This window comes from Notolabrus celidotus, chromosome 2 (assembly GCF_009762535.1).
Source record: "Notolabrus celidotus isolate fNotCel1 chromosome 2, fNotCel1.pri, whole genome shotgun sequence".
Taxonomy (NCBI): Eukaryota; Metazoa; Chordata; class Actinopteri; order Labriformes; family Labridae; genus Notolabrus; species Notolabrus celidotus.
This window is the reverse complement of record NC_048273.1, coordinates 29,208,743-29,228,125: the sequence shown is the minus strand read 5'-3', so window position 1 is coordinate 29,228,125 and position 19,383 is coordinate 29,208,743. Positions and strand designations below refer to the sequence as shown.

The 19,383-nt window shown below is 39.7% G+C and overlaps 1 protein-coding gene across 1 annotated transcript in view; it reads left to right on the top strand.

Annotated features, from left to right (window-relative positions):
* LOC117808189 (ephrin type-B receptor 1-like) overlaps positions 1–19,383 on the top strand; it is a 132,849-nt gene that overhangs the window by 36,990 nt on the left and 76,476 nt on the right. Inside the window, exons 2-5 of the mRNA XM_034677764.1 lie at positions 11,189–11,253; positions 11,949–12,239; positions 13,299–13,517; positions 13,607–13,787. Of these exons, the coding sequence (XP_034533655.1) occupies positions 11,189–11,253; positions 11,949–12,239; positions 13,299–13,517; positions 13,607–13,787 (756 nt within the window). The remainder of the gene's footprint in view (positions 1–11,188; positions 11,254–11,948; positions 12,240–13,298; positions 13,518–13,606; positions 13,788–19,383) is intronic.

The window sequence follows — 19,383 nt, the reverse complement described above, 5'->3', positions numbered from 1 at the left end:
TGGAAGGGAGAGCTTGTAAGACTACATGAGCTGTTCCAACATCTCCTCTGTCGACATTGTGGATCCCGCTCTGCATTACCATTTTTCTTTTTTTGCCTCAACTTCAAAGACTTCTGAGCAGGCAAAATATGCAAGGCAGAAATAAACTAGGTCTATATTCTGCTATGGATCTTTTTTTGACAACCTTTGTTGACAACACGCCACTAAACGCACTGAAGCTACAAATTAGGTAGCGACAATTGTCACCGTTTGAATAAGCTTTGGTCCAAGAATTTGACACTCAACTACGTTTTTCGCGTGACAAGCTTTTCATTTTTCCCCAAACGACCTTATATCCCAAGGGACAGCTGCAAAACCGGGTTCTTCTGTAATTAGGCTAGCTCGCTGACTAAAAAATAAGCACCAATGGTAGAAAGGTGTGTGTGTGTGTGTGTGTGTGTGTGAAGGAGAGGATGAAGGTGGGGAGGGTGTGGGGAGGTGGAGGAGGAGTGTAGATAATGAGAGACAGGGTGACAGAATGAAAGAGTGCAAGAGGAGTGCATGTCAAGAATCAAAAGGGGGATGTTTGCCTGCGGCTTCCTCGTGGTACGATGTCGTTGAATCTACTCACCATGTTTTATTAGAAAAGGCTCCATGTAAGGGTCTCTGTTGTCAATTTGGCATACGTTAGTTGGCTCTCTGAGTATCTCAGCAAGTTTGCCTGCTGCATTGTGTTACTGTTAGTTTGGCATACAGCAGTTCATTTGAACGCACAGGTAGAGCAGGAATAAATGTATCCACCTGTGCATACATTTATTTGGATTTCATCTCTTGCATTATCTTGAAATGATTCATATTACTTGACTCTGTGAAACCCAGTTGGTAAAAACAATTGCAAATGTTGGCTATGTAGATAATAACATACCAGAAAGGTTTTTGATATGTACCTTTTTTTTCTTCCATGTATACTTATGAATTGCAAAGGCTTGTTGAAAACTTTGTTTGTTATTATCAGCACTGAAGTTGAGTTACCAAAGCTTAAACCTGAGTCAAGTTGCAAGTCCCCAGTGTTCAAGTCACCAAAGAAGAATCTGAGTTAAGTCCCCATTGACTGATTCCAAGCCAGAGTTAAGTTCTCATTATTTATATTTTATCACACTCGTTCGAGGCAGATGTCTGTCTAACATAAGTCTGGTTCTGCTCGAGGTTTCTGCCTTGCTGCTGTAACTTGTTAAATGCTGCAAAGTGCTCTGCTCATGGTGGATTAAGATGAGATCATACAGAGCCCTGTCTGTAAGATGGGACTGGACAGGGTTCCCATGCGTCCTGGAAAACCTGGAAAACAGTTGACCAGTTTTCCAGTACTGGAAAACACCTGGAAAATGGGAGAAAAAGTCAAATGTCCTGGAAAATGACATATAGTCCTGGAAAATTATTCCAACATGGCTGCGTGCGACCTGACCCGATTAACAAAACACATCCCCGTTCATTGAATGTTGAGTGCACGCTGTGCTGGAAAAGACAGCGACACTGCGCAACTTTTTTCACATCTTTTCTCCCTCACTTCATGCATTCACAGAAAATGGAGGTATATTGTCTAGTTTTATGGTACATTAACCTTGTAGAGTGCTCTTTTGATTCAAAGAGTCTTATATTTAAGTTATAGTGTGACCAGTGGAGTCAGCAGAGAGCTTGGGGGTCTGTGCCTCACAACTTTCTCTGCAGGCTGAGAGCTCAATTACCGTACTCTAGCGCAGTTGTTCTCAAAGTGGGGTCCTGGGACCCCTGGCGGTCCGCGAACCATAGTGTGGGGTTCTGTGAAATAATTTGAATACATTTCTAATAAATTTTAAAATTGTGCTGTGTCATTACAAAACAGCATACACCATTGTTATGATACCATTTGGTGGCTCGAAGGGATATGTGAGTCTTGTTACTGTTAATTTTCTGAAAGCGTTTAAGATCAATTACTTGAAAAGTATAAATGCTGTCATGTTGAGTCCACAAGGAATGAATTGACCCTCTGTTTCAAAGTATACAAGTGGTATTACTTGATTCAAATTGAAGTGTTATCTGTTTATCACTATGGTACAGGTCTGAAGAATTTACATAGATACGTTTTACAATACAAATAGTTCCAAGGGCAACTAAGAGTGCAAATGGTAGTAAGCTTGTACTTTAGTGATGGGAAGTTGGGCTCTTTTCAGAGAGCCGGCTCTTGTAACTCAGCTCCTAAAGAAGAGCCGGCTCTTTCGACTCCCGAACAGCTCTTAATTTAGGATCTTTTGTAGCCGTATGTTTGACCTTAATTTTGCAAAGACTAATGGTTTGTGTTGAAAACCCTTTTACGTACAGTGTTTTTATGAGAAGACTTATAATTGACCAATTTTGTGCATTTATTCTGTTACAAATCCATTCTCACCCTGATCCTAGGGTTATGATTAGGGTTAGGGTTAGGGCTAGGGTTGTGTTTAGGGTTAGGGTTAGGGTTAGGGTTAGGGTTAGGGTTAGGGTTGTGTTTAGGGTTGTGATTAGGGTTAAGGTTAGGGTTACGGTTAAGATTAGGGTTAGGGTTAGGTTTAGGGTTAAGGTAAGGGTTAGGATCAGGGTTAGGATTAGGGTTAGGGTTAAGATTAGGGTTAGGGTTAGGGTTATAATTAGGGTTAGAGTTGTGATTAGGGTTAGGATTAGGGTTAGAGTTGTGATTGGGATTAGGGTTAGGATTAGGGTTAGGGTTAGGATTAAGGTTATGGTTAGGATCAGGGTTAGGGTTAGGGTTGTGATTAGGTTTAGGTTTAGGATTAGGGTTAAGATTAGGGTTAGGGTTAGGGTTAGGATTAGGGTTAGGGTTAGGATTAGGTTTAGGGTTAGGATTAGGGTTAGGGCTAGGATTAGGGTTAGGGTTAGGATTAGAGTTAGGGGTAGGGTTAGGATTAGGGTTAGGGTTAGGATTACAGTTAGGGTTAGGGTTAGGATTAGGGTTAGGGTTAGGATTAGGGTTAGGATTAGGGTTAGGGTTAGGGTTAGGATTACAGTTAGGGTTAGTATTAAGGTTATGGTTAGGATCAGGGTTAGGGTTAGGGTTAGGATTAGGTTTAGGTTTAGGGTTAGGATTAGGGTTAGGGCTAGGATTAGGGTTAGGGTTAGGATTAGGGTTAGGGTTAGGGTTAGGATTAGGGTTAGGGTTAGGGTTAAGGTTATGGTTAGGATCAGGGTTAGGGTTAGGGTTGTGATTAGGGTTAGGTTTAGGATTAGGGTTAGGTTTAGGATTAGGGTTAGGTTTAGATTAGGGTTAGGGTTAGGATTACAGTTAGGGTTAGGATTAAGATTAGGGTTAGGGTTAGGATTAGGTTTAGGGTTAGGATTAGGGTTAGGGCTAGGATTAGGGTTAGGGTTAGGATTAGGATTAGGGTTAGGGTTAGGATTAGGGTTAGGGTTAAGGTTATGGTTAGGATCAGGGTTAGGGTTAGGGTTGTGATTAGGGTTAGGTTTAGGATTAGGGTTAGGATCAGGGTTAAGGTTAGGATTAGGGTTAGGATTAAGATTAGGGTTAGGGTTAGGATTAGGTTTAGGGTTAGGATTATGGTTAAGGCTAGGATTAGGGTTAGGGTTAGGGTTAGGGTTAGGATTAGGGTTAGGGTTAGGATTACAGTTAGGATTACAGTTAGGGTTAGGATTAAGATTAGGGTTAGGGTTAGGGTTAGGGTTAGGGTTAGGGTTAGGATTAGGGTTAGGGTTAGGGTTAGGGTTAGGGTTGGGTTAGGGTTAGGGTTAGGGTTAGGATTAGGGTTAGGGTTAGGGTTAGGGTTTAGAGTTAGGGTAAGGGTTAGGGTTAGGATTAGGGTTAGGGTTAGAACCAGAACTAAACTTAAACAAACACAAAGAGAACCAAACTCATGCAAGCTGAACCAGAACCAAAACTCAAGTAAACCCAACCAGAAACGAACCAGACCCAGACCAGTACCGAACCAGAACCGAACGTACCAGAACCGAACCAAACCCGAACCAGCACCGTACCAGGACTGAAGCAGAACCGAACCAGAACCGAACCAGAACTGAAGCAGAACCGAACCAGAACCGAACCAGAACTGAACCAGAACCGTACCAGAACTGAACCAGAACCGAACCAGAACCGAACCATACCAGAACCGAACCATACCCGGACCAGAACCAAACCAGAACCGAACCAGAACCGAACCAGAACCATATCAGAACCGAACCAGAACCGAACCAGAACCGAACCAGAACCGAACTGAACCAGAACCAAACTCAAGCAAACAGAACCAGAACCAAACTCAAGCAAACAGAACCAGAACCCAACTCCAGCAAACAGAACCTGAACCAAACTCATGCAAACAGAACCAGAGCCAAACTCATGCAACTGAACCAAAACCAACCACAAGCAAACTGAACAAGAACCGAACCAGAACCGAACCAGTACTGAACCAGTACCGTTCCAGAACCGAACCAGAACCGAACCAGAACCGAACTGTACCAGACCCGGACCAGAATCGAAACAGAACCGTACCAGAACCGAACCAGAACCGAACCAGAACCGAACCAGAACCGAACCAGAACCAATGCAAACAATACCAGAACCGAACCAGAACCAAACCAGAACATAACCAAACCGAACCAGAACCTAACCCTAAGGTTAGGATTGTTATTCGAGTTATTATTAGGGTTAGGGTTGTGATTATGGTTAATGTTAGGATTAGGGTTAGGGTTAGGGTTGTGATTAGGGTTAGGGTTAGGGTTAGGGTTAGGATTAGGGTTAGGGTTAGGTTTGTGATTAGGATTAGGGTTAGGGTTAGGGTTATGATTAGGGTTAGGATTATGATTAGGGTTAGGGTTATAGTTAGAACCAAAACTAAACTTAAGCAAACATAACCAGAACCAAACTCATGCAAACTGAACCAAAACCAAACTCAAGCAAACCCAACCAGAACTGAACCAGACCCGGACCAGTACCGAACCAGAACCGTACCAGAACTGAATGAGAACCGTACCAGAACTGAATCAGAACCGAACCAGAACCGAACCGTACCAGAACCGAACCAGAACCGTACCAGAACCGAACCATGACTGAACCAGGACTGAACCGAACCAGAACCGAACCAGGACTGAACAGAACCGAACCAGAACCAGAACCAAACTCAGAACCAGAACCAAACTCAAGCAAACAGAACAAGAACCATCTCAAGCAAACAGAACCAGAACCAGAACCAAACTCGAGCAAACAGAACCAGAACCAAACTCGAGCAAACAGAACCAGAACCAAACTCATGCAAACAGAACCAGAACCAACTCAAGCAAACAGAAGCAGAACCAAACTGGAGCAAACATTATTAATGTCCTCAGATTGGAGGGGCTGATACAAATAGTTCCAAGGGAAACTAAGAGTGCAAATTGTAGTAAGCTTGTTCTTTAGTGATGGGAAGTTCGGCTCTTTTCAGAGAGAACAGAGAAGAACAGCCGGCTCTTTCGACTCCCGAACGGCTCCTAATTTCAGTTCTATTTAGGTCATTAATGCACTGATCCTCTGATCATTATTATTATTTGATTATTTCAGTAAGGCAGCTTCCTGATTCCTTTGCTGGTTCTTTTGTTTTTTTCTTAGCTCATTTTATATTTTTTGAGAAAAGAGAAAGCTGAGATGTTGCCCATCGTTGTTACTTGGTTGCACTAATAAAGTGAAGTGCTGTAAATCTGTGGTTGCATTATTCTATTATCAATTTGCCATCATTTTTAAGAATGTAAGAGATGATTTCATTGATAGCCATAGACTACATGTCTCTCAATGTAGACTTCCACTGAGAGGAACATATTAGACTATTTCGGAACTAAATTAGAAACTAAATTCAGACTGTCATTCCAGCTTGATCATCAATGAAAATGTCCTGGAAATGTCCTGGAAAATGATCTCTGGAAAAGAGTGGGAACCCTGCTGGACCTTACCCTGTCTCGATGTTGGGTCTTTGTTAATAATATAACAGAGTATGGTCTAGACCTTCTATGTTGGTATTGCGTCTTGATATAACATTTGTTGTGATTTGGGGCTATATAAATAAAGAGCACTCTAAACTATTCACTGTATGAATCTCGACTGACTGTGTGGGACCTTTTGAATGTGTAGAAAACAAGTTTCATTTATAAACATTCGATTCTGACTGATCCAGTCAGAATGTTTGGAGGTTAAATTTATCAATGACGTTATAGCGCTGCGTGTTGTGCATAAGTGCATAACAGTTAAGTAAACAAGTGTGTCCCTGTCTTCTCCTTGATGGTTGTTTTACATATCAAACATGTTGCACTGCGCTTGTTTGCATTTGTTGTAAAAGCTCTGAAAGCTAAACATAATTCATGGCACTTCTTCAGGCATCCTGGCAGGAACTGCTGCTGAAATAGACGACGTGAATGTGCAGACAGGTGAACACTTGTTGTCTAGTTCAAAACTGGATAAATCATCAGGGGCATACAGAAAAACAACTTACAAAAACAATAACTCAGTCTTAATAAGAAAAATACCTTTGAGTTGTCCTCCCTTTCTTCAGAACCCATGCTCGAGGCAGAGTCCAAGTTGAGTCACAAGCCCTGAAAATCAGGACTCGAGTTGGACTAGAATTGAGTCATAGTCCAAGTGCTACAATAGCATATATTTACTTATTGTGATATTTTTTATGAAGTATTTGTAAACAATTCTTCTTAAAGGCTTCAGGGTGTTAATTATAACCTAGCAGATATGTTTTTTATATTAAACAAAAATTGTTTCCAATTTGCAGCTATATGCTGTCAACCCCCGCTTTTAACATCACACCCTACCTCACATAATTACTTTATATAATGCACTGGACCATGCACCAATGGATTTGGTGAGAGGTGAAGGCCTTGGTCATATGAATGCTGTGGGCAGTAAAGATTTTATTCTAGATTCACTGAAACAGGATGGAAAGGAATGAAAAATGATGACTTCCCAAAGCCAGCTCACTGCCATTCATTGAAGTCAATTTTCAAAGGGTTAAAAAACCTGCAAACACACTTCTTACTCTTTATTACAGCCTAATTTATCCTGATCTTTCATATTGTAATATAGTTTGGGCTAGTACTTTTCCGACGATTCCATAAAATGTTGCTCCTTCAGAAATGTTTTGTCAGGATGGCAACTCAATTGAAGCCACACGTCTCATCTGCTCCTTTGTTTCGGAAACTCCAGCTTCTGAATATCTATAACATCAATATCTCTCAAATATGTGTTTTTTTTGCATAAAAATAAAACGTGAAGGGAATATCCCTGATCACTTCAAATCTTACTTCAAATTAAATTCACAGGTCCACTCTCATTCAACTCGGCAAACTTTCTTTCTTCATCCTCCCAAATGTTTTTCTTGTAGAAGTCAATTCTCGATATGTTTCAGGGGCAGCAAATTCTGGAATATTTATTCCAATGTAGCGAAAAACTGTTTATCTTTAAAATGTTATAAACGATGCTTGAAAAAATGTTTAACCACTGTTACTTAATTATACTCATTATGTTCAACCACATACTCATAGAGTAGGTGTCCATACACATCATATTCATATTTTTTACTTTTGAATTATATTGATGTAATAACTGTATTTATATTAGTTTTTAATTTCGTATATTCTTATGTTATTTTATTTTTTGTATCAACTATTGTCTTTATATGTGTCAATTTAGTATTTTGTAATTCATTTTTGATATTAGAACACTATTTGGGTGGAGGCTTCAAATAAGCTCTGAGTTTTCTGCCTTTCTGCACTGTATATTTTTTTTAATCTTTGCTCTTTTTTGTGTTTATTTTCTTTTAATTGTGCACATAAATTAACATAAACATAAGCATAAAGAATTACTATGTGCTGAAGAGTTACACAGGAGTTTAAGACTGAAACTACACATCAGTAATCACACTTTCTTTTAGCTGACTGTTGTAGATTGATTTATTTTCACAATTTCAAGGTTGTGAGAATGACTCGAGAAGGAGTAGTGTCAATTTTCTGGAATAAGATTTGAATTTTTAAGTTTAAATTAGTTCAATTTACAACAACAGCAAAATACAACTCCTCCATTGCTCTTTAACTTCCAAGTCTTTGTGTGCATATTAATATAATCATATGGTTGAATGTTTGCTCAACTGTTGCATGGACATGGTTAATTGTTTTGTTCCTCATTAAATTGTTCCAATTGGCCACCATGCCAGATTTTGCACATGACAGAAAGATGATTAAAATAGCTCTTAGGGGTTTTCCACATTGCAGTTTAGGGTTAGTAGTAGGACCTTTAATGTGAGGCGATATGTTCAATAAGGTGTGTCGTGAAATGTGTTTCTGTCTTTGAGGAAGCTTTGTTCACACCCACCTCTCTGCTCCTGTACATCATTTGTTGCCATGTGAGAAAGGAGAGTCAGCGTGGTGTTATACGACAGTGTGTCAGTGTGTCACCCAACTGTGATGCCATCACCGTCGGGGGTTGGTATGGGAAATTACTGTAGCAGGTGATAGTGGAGGTTCTGATAAGGACATGGAACCATTAGTGACACCCAAAGCTTCTTACACACATTCACATAACAGAGATTTATGTTCAGCTTTAACTGCTACTGACTGATTAACCTAAATCTGAATGTAATTATTATTTAATCTATACAAAATGCCACTATGAGACAGTAACTCATTCAATGACACATTGATTGGATTACTTTGGCACCTTTAAATATTAAAGGGATAATGTTGAATTTTAATGAGTATGTTAAGGAGTTGGGAATGTGTATAAATCCCTTTTTACACAATACATTTTTATACCACACTGTCAATGTATTTGTTATTTACTGAATTTTATGGAAGATACATTTTAAATGTTTTTATATGAAATGCAACCAAACAGGACGTTCTTTTTTTTTGTGCATCGTGGAAGTAAAAACCCTGACTCCACATTGACAGATTGATAGAAAAAACTTACTTCATTCAGTAGTTAACAGCAATGAAGCTCATTGATTTGTAACTTGGTCCACAGTTACTTCCACAGCCAGGATGTGAAGGACAGCTTCATGATATAAATAGAAAACAATAAGCCATTGGCTGATGGTTATCATATTATATTGTCTTATGGTCCACATGTTGCTGTAAGCTACCCATGATTACATTACAGTTGCTAATCCCTCTAATGCTACTTTGACCAAGTGTTCAGCTTATTTTGTTCCCACCAGGAGTTGGATGAGAGGATAAAGCTTGTATCAATTTCTGCTCTGTATTCAAAGGAGGACCAACACGGTACATTTTAAATCTAGCTCAGGGACTAAAGGTGGTTGAAGTTGGCTAGTCGTCAACTGAAGAGAAGCAATAAACCCTTTCGCTAACTCAGAACTTAACAGAAAGTTAAGAAGTCATTGACAACCTACATGTGGGAATCACATGTTGACTACTAGTCACTTGCAACTATCTGAAAAGGTGCTTCAAAGTCTCCATCACTCATTTAGGACATTGCTTTTGGTCCTTCCCTTTTCTTTCTTAGACGGTCTCTAACTCCTCTTTGTTGCTAATTGCTTTTTATTCCTGACTGCTGATGCTGCTTCTTGTTGCCCTTTAATGCTTGCTGATTTAGCTGTTAATTGATGTCTGTTGCAAACACCTGTTAGTGCATATATGTCAATTTTTAACAGCTAACTTTTTGCTATCCTTTGTTGATGCCCTTTATTGCCACAGCTAAGCTAACCATTGTTAACTACTATAGATACTGCTAATAGGCTTTTTTAACAGTTTGTTGTTGTCTGTAGTTAACTTTTATAATTGTTGCGAAATAAGCTAAAAAACTGCTAAGCTAACATCTGTTGCCAGCTTTAGTTGGCAAATTGTTCTCTGTTTCTAACTGCTAATGCTGCCACTAGCTGTTGTCTGCTGTAGCTGTGTTTGCTGATAATTGCTTACTGACCCGGTTGCGCTCCCGGCTCACACCTTACCGCGTTAAAATGCTTATTTTTCTCAATAAGAAAGAGAAAACTGGACACTGTGAGTCCCAACTATGATTCTGTTCAGTTGTCCTGTTGCAGTAAATCCACATGTTGAAGTCTGAGCCTTCACTTTAATGACTGTATGTCCGCTGTGATTATTTATAAGCCTGCTCCTCACATTGATATTCAGCGTGTTAACATTTTGAACACCTCAATAAGATCCAGTCCTCTTGAAAATCATTAGAGAAACGTGAATAAATTGTATCGTAAACCAAAAATTGGGATTTGAATCGAATCTAGGGTTAAGTGTACCGTTACATCCCTATTGCTTACTGTAGATGACTATTTGTAATGCTAACTACCATCTATAATTGCTAAATAGCTGTTATTTGACTTTAATAGCTAAATGTTATTGCTACTTCTAACTAACTAACTAACTAACTAACTAACTAACTAACTAACTAACTAACTAACTAACTAACTAACTAACTAACTAACTACTTTCTATTGCTACCTGCTGTCAACTAGCTTTTCATTGCTTTCTGTTGCCAGCTGCTATCAGTGCTGCTAATTGCACATAGTTTTGACTTGCTAATCCCACCTTGTTTCCCAACTTTTCAAACTCCTGATAACTAACTGAAGCTTTGTATTGCTTCCTTTTTCTAACTGCATTGGAAGTTGCTAACCGCTTTCTGTTACACACTATTACTAATGTTGTGTTGCTGAATGCAACTACCAAGCTGGCAGCCTTTCACTGCAACTGTTTCGTTAACCATAAGAAAGACTTAGCCTATTTGTGGTCCAGGGATCAACCTTTTTATACTGTAGTTATCCCATGCACAAAGCAATCACTAGTTCATACACCCAGACATACTGAATAATGAATTATTATGATACTGTGGTTGTTTTAATGCCTCTTATGTCATTATGTCCAAGTTACTTTTATGCTGTGTTAGCATAACAAGAGGCCTGTTTTATTTGTGGCCACTTATCTATTTTATCATAACGTGGGGAGGAAGGAAGGTGAAGGGGAAGCATTGGATCGAGATTTTAAAGGGGCATTTTATGAATATGAATGACATGCATCACTGTACAGTACTTAGTCAGCGTCTGACCTGACTATTAATTAAACCCATACCCGTTGTCTTCATGCTGCTTCCCTTACTCACTGCTCTCTCTCTCTCTCTCTCTCTCTCTCTCTCTCTCTCTCTCTCTCTCTCTCTTTCTTTATCTCTTTTGTTTGACAGAGACAGTGATGGATACAAGGACAGCGACAGCTGAGCTTGGCTGGATATCGTTCCCTGCCAATGGAGTAAGAACAATGTGCAAAGGTGTACTGTATATGTGTGTGTTCAGGTGTACAAGTGTATGTGTGTTCAGGTGTGTGTGTGTGTGTGTGTGGTTGTGTGTGTGTGTGTACCCTTGGGGAAAGCAGTTTGAGTACACTTTATGGTGCTCCATTAAAGAGTCTGTCAAAATCTTAATTACAGAAGCAAGGTGACACCAATTAACCGCCATTCATGCAGAATATAATGGATTCGAATAGATCCAATAGGTGAGGCACACAAGAGTCCGCAAGAGGCAAATTAATAGGACATAATACAATTAAACACAGTACAGTTAAATAAGAAGAATAGTGTCTTAAAATGTTAAGAACTCTGAAATTTTCTTGTGGTCCATTTGCTACTAGCTAGTTACACTGTTATTCTGTGAGTGTGTGTTTGGGCTGAGTTGCTCTAATTGTGATGAATGGTCATCCCTGGTCAGAGGAGAACAATGAGAGAGGAAGACAAAAAGCAATTGAGGGAGGGGAGTGAGGAGGTAGGAAAAGGTATGGAGAGGGAGACATACAATGGGAGGGAGGGAAAGAAAAAGTTTAATTTGTGTCAGGCCTCTGTAAACCTATTAATCATTTTAGCCTCTCCTCTCCCTTTTACTTTACTCCTTCCTCTCTTACCCACAACCCCTGCCCCCTTCCACACACACACACACACACACACATCCCAGTGGGAGGAGGTGAGCGGCTATGATGAGAACCTCAACACCATCAGGACGTACCAGGTGTGCAACGTGTTCGAGCCCAGTCAGAACAACTGGCTCCTCACTACTTACATAGACCGACGGGCGGCACAACGAATCTACGTGGAGATCAGATTCACCGTGCGAGACTGTGCCTCCATTCCCAGCGTCCTTGGCTCCTGCAAAGAGACGTTCAACCTGTACTACCTGGAGACGGAGAGGACCGTGTCAGAGAGCATTAAAGGGGTGGAGTACTGGGCCAATGCTCCTTTTCTTAAGGTAATGGATCTAGAGCAAAGGTGACTCTGGACTGGGAGTGTTGTTAGACTGTTTATCTGATGAAATACAAAGAAACCAAATACTGGGCTATATTAGGATCATCAGTTTGGCTTAAAATTAGCATTTGCCTTAATAAAAAGGAGTGTTAAAAGCTGCAGTGCACATGAGCATCATTTTTTCAGGACAGAATGTGATGCAGTCTGGAAATCTGTGCATGTTTGATAAATTGAATAACAGTGAAAATCATGTTTCTAAATTTGGTGATTCTGAATATTTTACATATTGTTGAAGATGCTCTTACGTGTTAAAACGGTCCTCTTACTACTTTTTAAACTGAATAAACAATTTGGAGGGAGAACCCTTTCTTTAAAGTCACATTTTTGGGGGCTTTCTTGCCTATATTTGATAGGATAGCTGGAAAGGGACAGGAAATGTGGGGAGTAGAGAGTGGGGGGAGACATGCAGGAAATGGTTGCGGCCGGGAATCGAACTGGTGACCCCTGCAACGAGGACTGTAACCTCTGCATGTGGGGCGCTTAGACCGCTAGGCCACCAGCACTCCAGGGAGAACCCTTTCTGTAAGCTGAACATATTTTGTCACAAAGAAATCCATTGAGAAACACTGCACTGATCACAAGTTGAAGCCTGCAAATGACGAGATTAGAAGGAAAGTTTCTCCAAGTTGAGGCTCTAATTCCTCCCACCTGTTCAGATTTAACTTTTAGTGACTGGTATTTTTTTTGAAAGTGCTCTTTGGGGATTCATGGTTGACTACCCTCCTCAAAATGTCCTGACATCCTACATTAGCAGTTTTAATTAGGTGATTTTCTCAGTAAGGTTTCACACTGTTTGTGTAGACGTATCAGAGTGTTGAAAACCACCCAAGTGTTGAAAAACTGGAAGCAGCAGCCTCTAGTGCTGTCTCTGAGGTTCATTGGGGAAAAGCAAAAAATGATTAAATTCTAACGTGATATAATTAATTTTTGGCTTTTTAATTTGAATCAATTTAACTTGTGCTTTTTGTGTCTTTTCCTATCTCTGTCTTTACTTCACTGAAAGGTGGATACCATTGCAGCAGATGAGAGTTTCTCCCAGGTTGATTTCGGGGGAAGGCTAATGAAGGTGAACACAGAAGTTCGTAGTTTTGGGCCGCTCTCTAAAGGCAGAGGATTCCACTTGGCCTTCCAGGATCTGGGCGCCTGCATGTCCCTTCTGGCTGTCCGAGTGTTCTACAAGAAATGCCCCAGCGTAGTGCAGAACTTTGCTTTCTTCCCAGAGGTATGACGCAGGAGTCCTGAGCTATTTTCATTCATTTTGTTCCAACTGTTGTGCAACATGTCCATCTTTATAATCCTGATTCTGTGCAGACGCTGACTGGAGCAGAGTCCACATCATTAGTCATCGCTAGAGGAAGTTGTATCCCAAACGCTGAGGAAGTAGACGTGCCCATAAAGCTTTACTGTAACGGAGATGGAGAGTGGATGGTGCCCATCGGAAGCTGCAGCTGCAAGGCGGGTTATGAACCAGACAACGGCAACGTGTGTCGAGGTAAATCTTTGCATTAATGAGGCTTTGTTCGATCAAACTGTGCTCATAAAATTAAAGAAAAAATGAAACCAGTTCCAAGCACTGCTCTGCCTCACAGCATGTTGCAGACAATGCCATTTCCACTGAATTAATTAACTTTTTTTTGTACCTGTTCTAATGACCTTGCTACAGTACACATTGTTTTATGCAGCACACAAAAGCTAACAAGCCAGTATGACAGTGAATCAATATCCACACATGCATCTAATAATCCACCAAAGCATCAATACAACTGCAGGAGGCAAGTTCTCAAAAAGCATAAAGGAAACAACAAGCCCCCCAGATTTAAACACATTTACAACCCCAGTGTTGATATTGAATGTGTGCTTTTAGCAAATATGGTGTGTAAATTTCCTCTGAACAAAACACACACATTTACATACTCTTTGTTGTTTATTTTCTAGGAAGACTTTGTCACATATAAGCTCTTGTTTGGTCTGCTAACCACTGTAGCTGTGCTGAGTCAATTCTGCAGAATATGCTAATGTTTTGTTGTGCCCAGGAGAGCAAAGCATTTTTGCAGTCTTAGCTTAGTAATCACATGCATGTATACATTTTCTGATGTTTTTATGCCCAAAGGTGCAGCTCACGATGTTCCATAAGTTAATATTAGTACAAAAAGCCTGGGATGAACAAGGCTCAGAAATAGCTCCTCTTTCCCTCAATGTTCCATATATCTGCACCTTTTTATATCTGGCCTCCTTCCCCATTTCCTCTCCGAGGTAAAACCCATCATTTCTTATACTCCCCTGAGAGCCTTAGCCGTTATGTGTGTGTGACAGAGTGTGTGAGTCTGTGTGAGCATGTGTGTGATGTATGTACATATGGTGAAATGATAAGTGAGGCCTCTATATTCCATGTTAATTAGTTTAGTGTGTTCCAGCCAGATTAGTGTGCCGCGAATTAGTCCTGGACTGTCAGAGAGTGTCGGAGAGATAAAAGAGGGAATGAAAGGAAAGGAAGGAAGGAAGGAAGGAAAGAAGAAAAATAGAGAAGGAAGAGAGCAAGAAGGAAACAAAGGAGGAAAGTAAGAGAGAAATAGGAGAGCCCTGCGGAGGGATGGACTGGGAAGAAGTACAAAAAGTAAAAAGAAAGACAAACCAAGGTTAGAAATATACAAAATGTTAGATGAAATAAATGTAGAGTAAAGAAGACAATGTCTCATAAATATGTGTAATGTATAGACTGAAATGTTAGCCCTGTCTTTGGTGTCAGTGTCTCTTTTACATCAGAAATACTTTTTCTTATAATATCTGTGAGTCACGACTCATGGGAGACTGTGATTAAGTCTGACAATGCCACAGTGACGTTGATTGCCATTGCAGAAAGAATTAATGTCAAATTTCAAATGATTAAGTCGTCCCTGTCCTTTGCTGAGGATCTCTTCTGTAAATCTTTGCCCAGAATGACGAAAAAGTCTGACTATATAAAGTCCAAGAACAAGTTCAGTCCAGGTAACTTCAGTCTTTCTGTGATGGTACCGTCTATGCACACCTGTCCTGTGTTTTATCCAAGGCTTCAGAGCTTAAACAGTGTTTAACACGTCCTCGGACAGAGCGTGTCCCGTCTGTCTCCGTCGAGCCGGCATATTTTTGGTGAACTCCTCTGCCAATCAGCTGATCACAACTTGGCAGGAGACTGTACCCACTATTGGAACAGATGGTTGTCTTTTTATGTGCGTGTGCGTGAGAGTGTGTGCGTGAGGCCGAAGTGAGGTTGTTTATTTTAAACCAAACCAGCATATTGTGCAAACCATCCGGCAAAACTGGCTCAACATCAAAGTACCATCATTGTGTTTGTGTTTGTGTGTGTGTGTATGTGTGTGTGTGTGTGTAAGTGCGTCACAAAGACCCTTTCTTCCAATGCACCACACAAGCACCAACACATAGACGTAAATAACCCCTGCTGTGGCATCACTCCAGAGCTTTTTAAAACCTGCTAGTATCTACCACACACACACACACACACACACACACACACACACACACAACACACACACACACACACACACACACACACACACACACACACACACACACACACACACACACATACCTATAAAATGCTTTAATAATTGATCAGTGTCTGAATGCCATTTTAACACAATTGTCATCCACATAGTCGCTGTGTGACTCACAGCTCTAGACAAGGTTAGAGAGAAAAAATGAACAATAATTTGTTTCTCTCTCTCTCTGTTCCTTTAAGTCCCATTCTTTTTTCTCCTCTTTCTTTGTGTCTTCTTCTGTCTCTGTTTCTTTGTTTGTTTCTCTTTCTTACTTTCTTTGTCTTTCTTACTTTCTTGTCTTTTTCTTTCTTTCTCTTCTTTCTTCCTTTCTTTCTTTTCTTTCTTTCTCTCTTCTATTCCTTTTTCTTTCTTTCTTTCTTTCTTTCTTTCTTTCTTTCTTCTTTCTTTCTTCTTTCTTTTTCTCTCTTTCATTGTTCTCTTATTCTTTCTTTGTTTATTTTTGTTCTTTGTTCTTTCTTCTTTTTCTTTTTCTTTCTTTTAATTTTTCTGTCTTATTTTTCTTTTTTATTGTCTTTGTTTCTTTTTCTATATTTTTCCTTTCCTTTTTACTTTCTTTCATTCATTCTTTTTGTCTTTGTTTCTGTCTCTTTTTGTTTATTTATGTTTCTTTTTCTTCCAGTTTCTTATTTTCTTCTCTTATTCTTTCGTTTTTTACTGTATTTTTTGTTTATTTCTTAGTTTTTTATTTTTTCTTCTTTGTGTCTATCTCTTTTTCTGTTTATTTCCATTCTTTGTTTGTTTCCTTCGTATCACTGTATCTCTTTCTTCCTTCCTTTCATCTTTATTGTTTCTTTCTTTCTTTCTCTCCTTACCTGTACCTTAATGTTCCTTTGTCTTCCCAATCCCCCATCTTTGTCAGGTCTATGTAAACCCATTTACATTTTCTGCCTAGTAAGCACTTTAAATTAGCCACACAATACATTCAGAATAAGAGTCCTTACATCAAAGGTGTGTTCAAACAGTAGTACTTCATATAATCTGAGTGACATCAATAAAAACAACCCTTATTCCATGTGTAAATTCACAGAGTAATTACACCTAGCTTTGAAAGGTAACTTTAAGGCGTGGTTGAAAATGCATAATCTAGATTTTTGACGTACAACGCCTCTGTCATGACACACCTGACCCTGTGAAGATCTTACAGTAACTGTAAGTGTACATATCACACACACACACACACACACACACACACACACACACACACACACTCACACACACACACACACACACACACACACACACACACACACACATGCAGATCTAGTACTGGTTTAAAACCCTCAAACAGCTGGGTACAAAGATACAAGAGAGAGAGAGATAACTATAAGGAGACAGAGAGGTACCTACTGATAACTTATACAGAGAGGGAGCAAGACTTGTTGCCATGGTGACATGCCCCATGTGTATGAGCTAGGTTGTTGAATAAATGACCTTGACAAGCCAGATGTCTATCTGCCTATTCGAGACACACAAAAATACAAAAGAAAAAAAACACAAACACACACGTTCACACACACGTTCACACACACATATATACACACACACACACACACACACACACAAAGGCAGAAGCTATTGACACTCCTGAACAGAGGACTTCAAAGAATGGTGGAAGTCTGAGTATAAAGAAAGGAACAAAAAGGAGAGCGGCATTGACAGACTCAGAAAGTAAGTAGGGGGGTTCAGGGTCTTTAGGTAAAGGGCAAATGTTGGCAAAACAAGCTGAAGATGATCTAAAAAAGTGAGGGAGCTTTGAGGATTGTTGTTTCAGGCAGCACGTACACTCTGCAACAGGGTTGACAGTGAAAGACTCAAAGGGGGGCAGCCTTGGCTGGTTTAATGCCTTCTGGGTTTATCATGTTTCAGCCACATGTTTAAACCGCATGTAAAGACCACCTGAGCCTCTGACGCTCTCAGCAGGCCGAATCATGTCACAGGGATGTGAAGTCTTTATTGTGACACCCAGACCAGATCACAGCTGATGCAGGCATGATGTACATGTCATTTCTTTACTACTCAGACCTCATCTCGACAACTAAACAGCTATTTCTGCAGCTGGTTATTAAAATGGTTTCACGTCGACATCCAGGTTATGATAAAGTCTGTCCTCTCTCAGGTTTTTCTGAAATAGGGTGTGATGCTTGGCCGGAGCTGTGGAGTCATAATGGGAGTTGAACTGGCGTCTATCAGGGCATGTTGGATATCCTGTTACACAGTCTCCTTACATCCATCAGCGTTTTTAAGTAATTTGGAGGGTTTTATAAACCTATATAATAGACACTAACACGTATATCAATAAGTGATGAAAGGAGAGAATATTTAAAATTGAACTTTCACTTGCATTCTGTCAATCTCGTCTTTATTATTTGCACCCTCTTATCGTCTCTGTGCAGCTTTAAAAACCGCGCATACCTATGAACATCTTCTAATAAAGTACATTCTAGAACACTTATTCTGAATGCACCACATCAAACTTTGTAAACATGTTTAATGATTTTTAACATTTAACAGGGTATGTGTAAAACTTATCAAAACATACAGAAAACGTGATAAATACAGTTCACTTCATTTGCATCATCACCTCATATTTCCAGCACCAAATCAAACCTACTAGTTTCCTCTATAAACAGCTCACCTTCAGGGTGTAGATAAACCAGCCCTTAGTGCATAGAGTCTATTTGCACCAAAATATTAAATAGTTCCGAAATATTCCACCCACTTAATTCTTTGTCTCAAAAACTCCTCAGAGAGGAGAAGTTTCTCATTATTGTCCTCAGTGGCTGAGAGTTGTCACCAGAGACAGACTCTCTAATGCTGACTGGGCATTACAGTGAGCTGGTGATAAACAGTGATGCAGCAGCACCAACAGTCCATAACCAATAAAAACTAAATACAAACCTATATGAACCAGTACTTACAAACCTGCACCTGAAGAGCCACAGCCCTGTCTGTTACCCCACTCTTATTCTTCAATCTGTCATCTCATAACAAACCCATGACAAGCTGCTGCTTGGCAATAAGCAGATTGTACAGATCAGATATGTAACAGGCGGAAAAGGAGCAGGCTTTAAAAAGTCATTTTGATTATTTTGCCTGTAATTACATTATTATTTGATCTGCAGCAAACAATTATTCTAATCCCTGATGAGCTGCTAATTATTTTCTTGATTAATCATTTAATTATTTTGTTTATAAAGTCTCAGAAAAGAGGGAAAATGCCTTCCTTAATTTGCAGGAGCCTGGGCGACAATTTTATAAAATCTTTGATTTCACAATTAATGACACATAACCTATCATATTATATAGGCATGCTATGATACAGACCAGGCAAAGCAGAAAACATCATATCTGAGCAGCTGGAGTCAGTAAAAGTTTGGCAGTTTTGCATGATTCACACTGTTAACAAGTTATCAAGAGTTGCTGATAATATTCCTGCTTTCAACTAATTGAATAATCTCCACATACCAGGACAACTTTAAGCTTGTTGCTCCTGCATACAATGTCTTTTTAAAGTTATATTTAAGCCAAGGC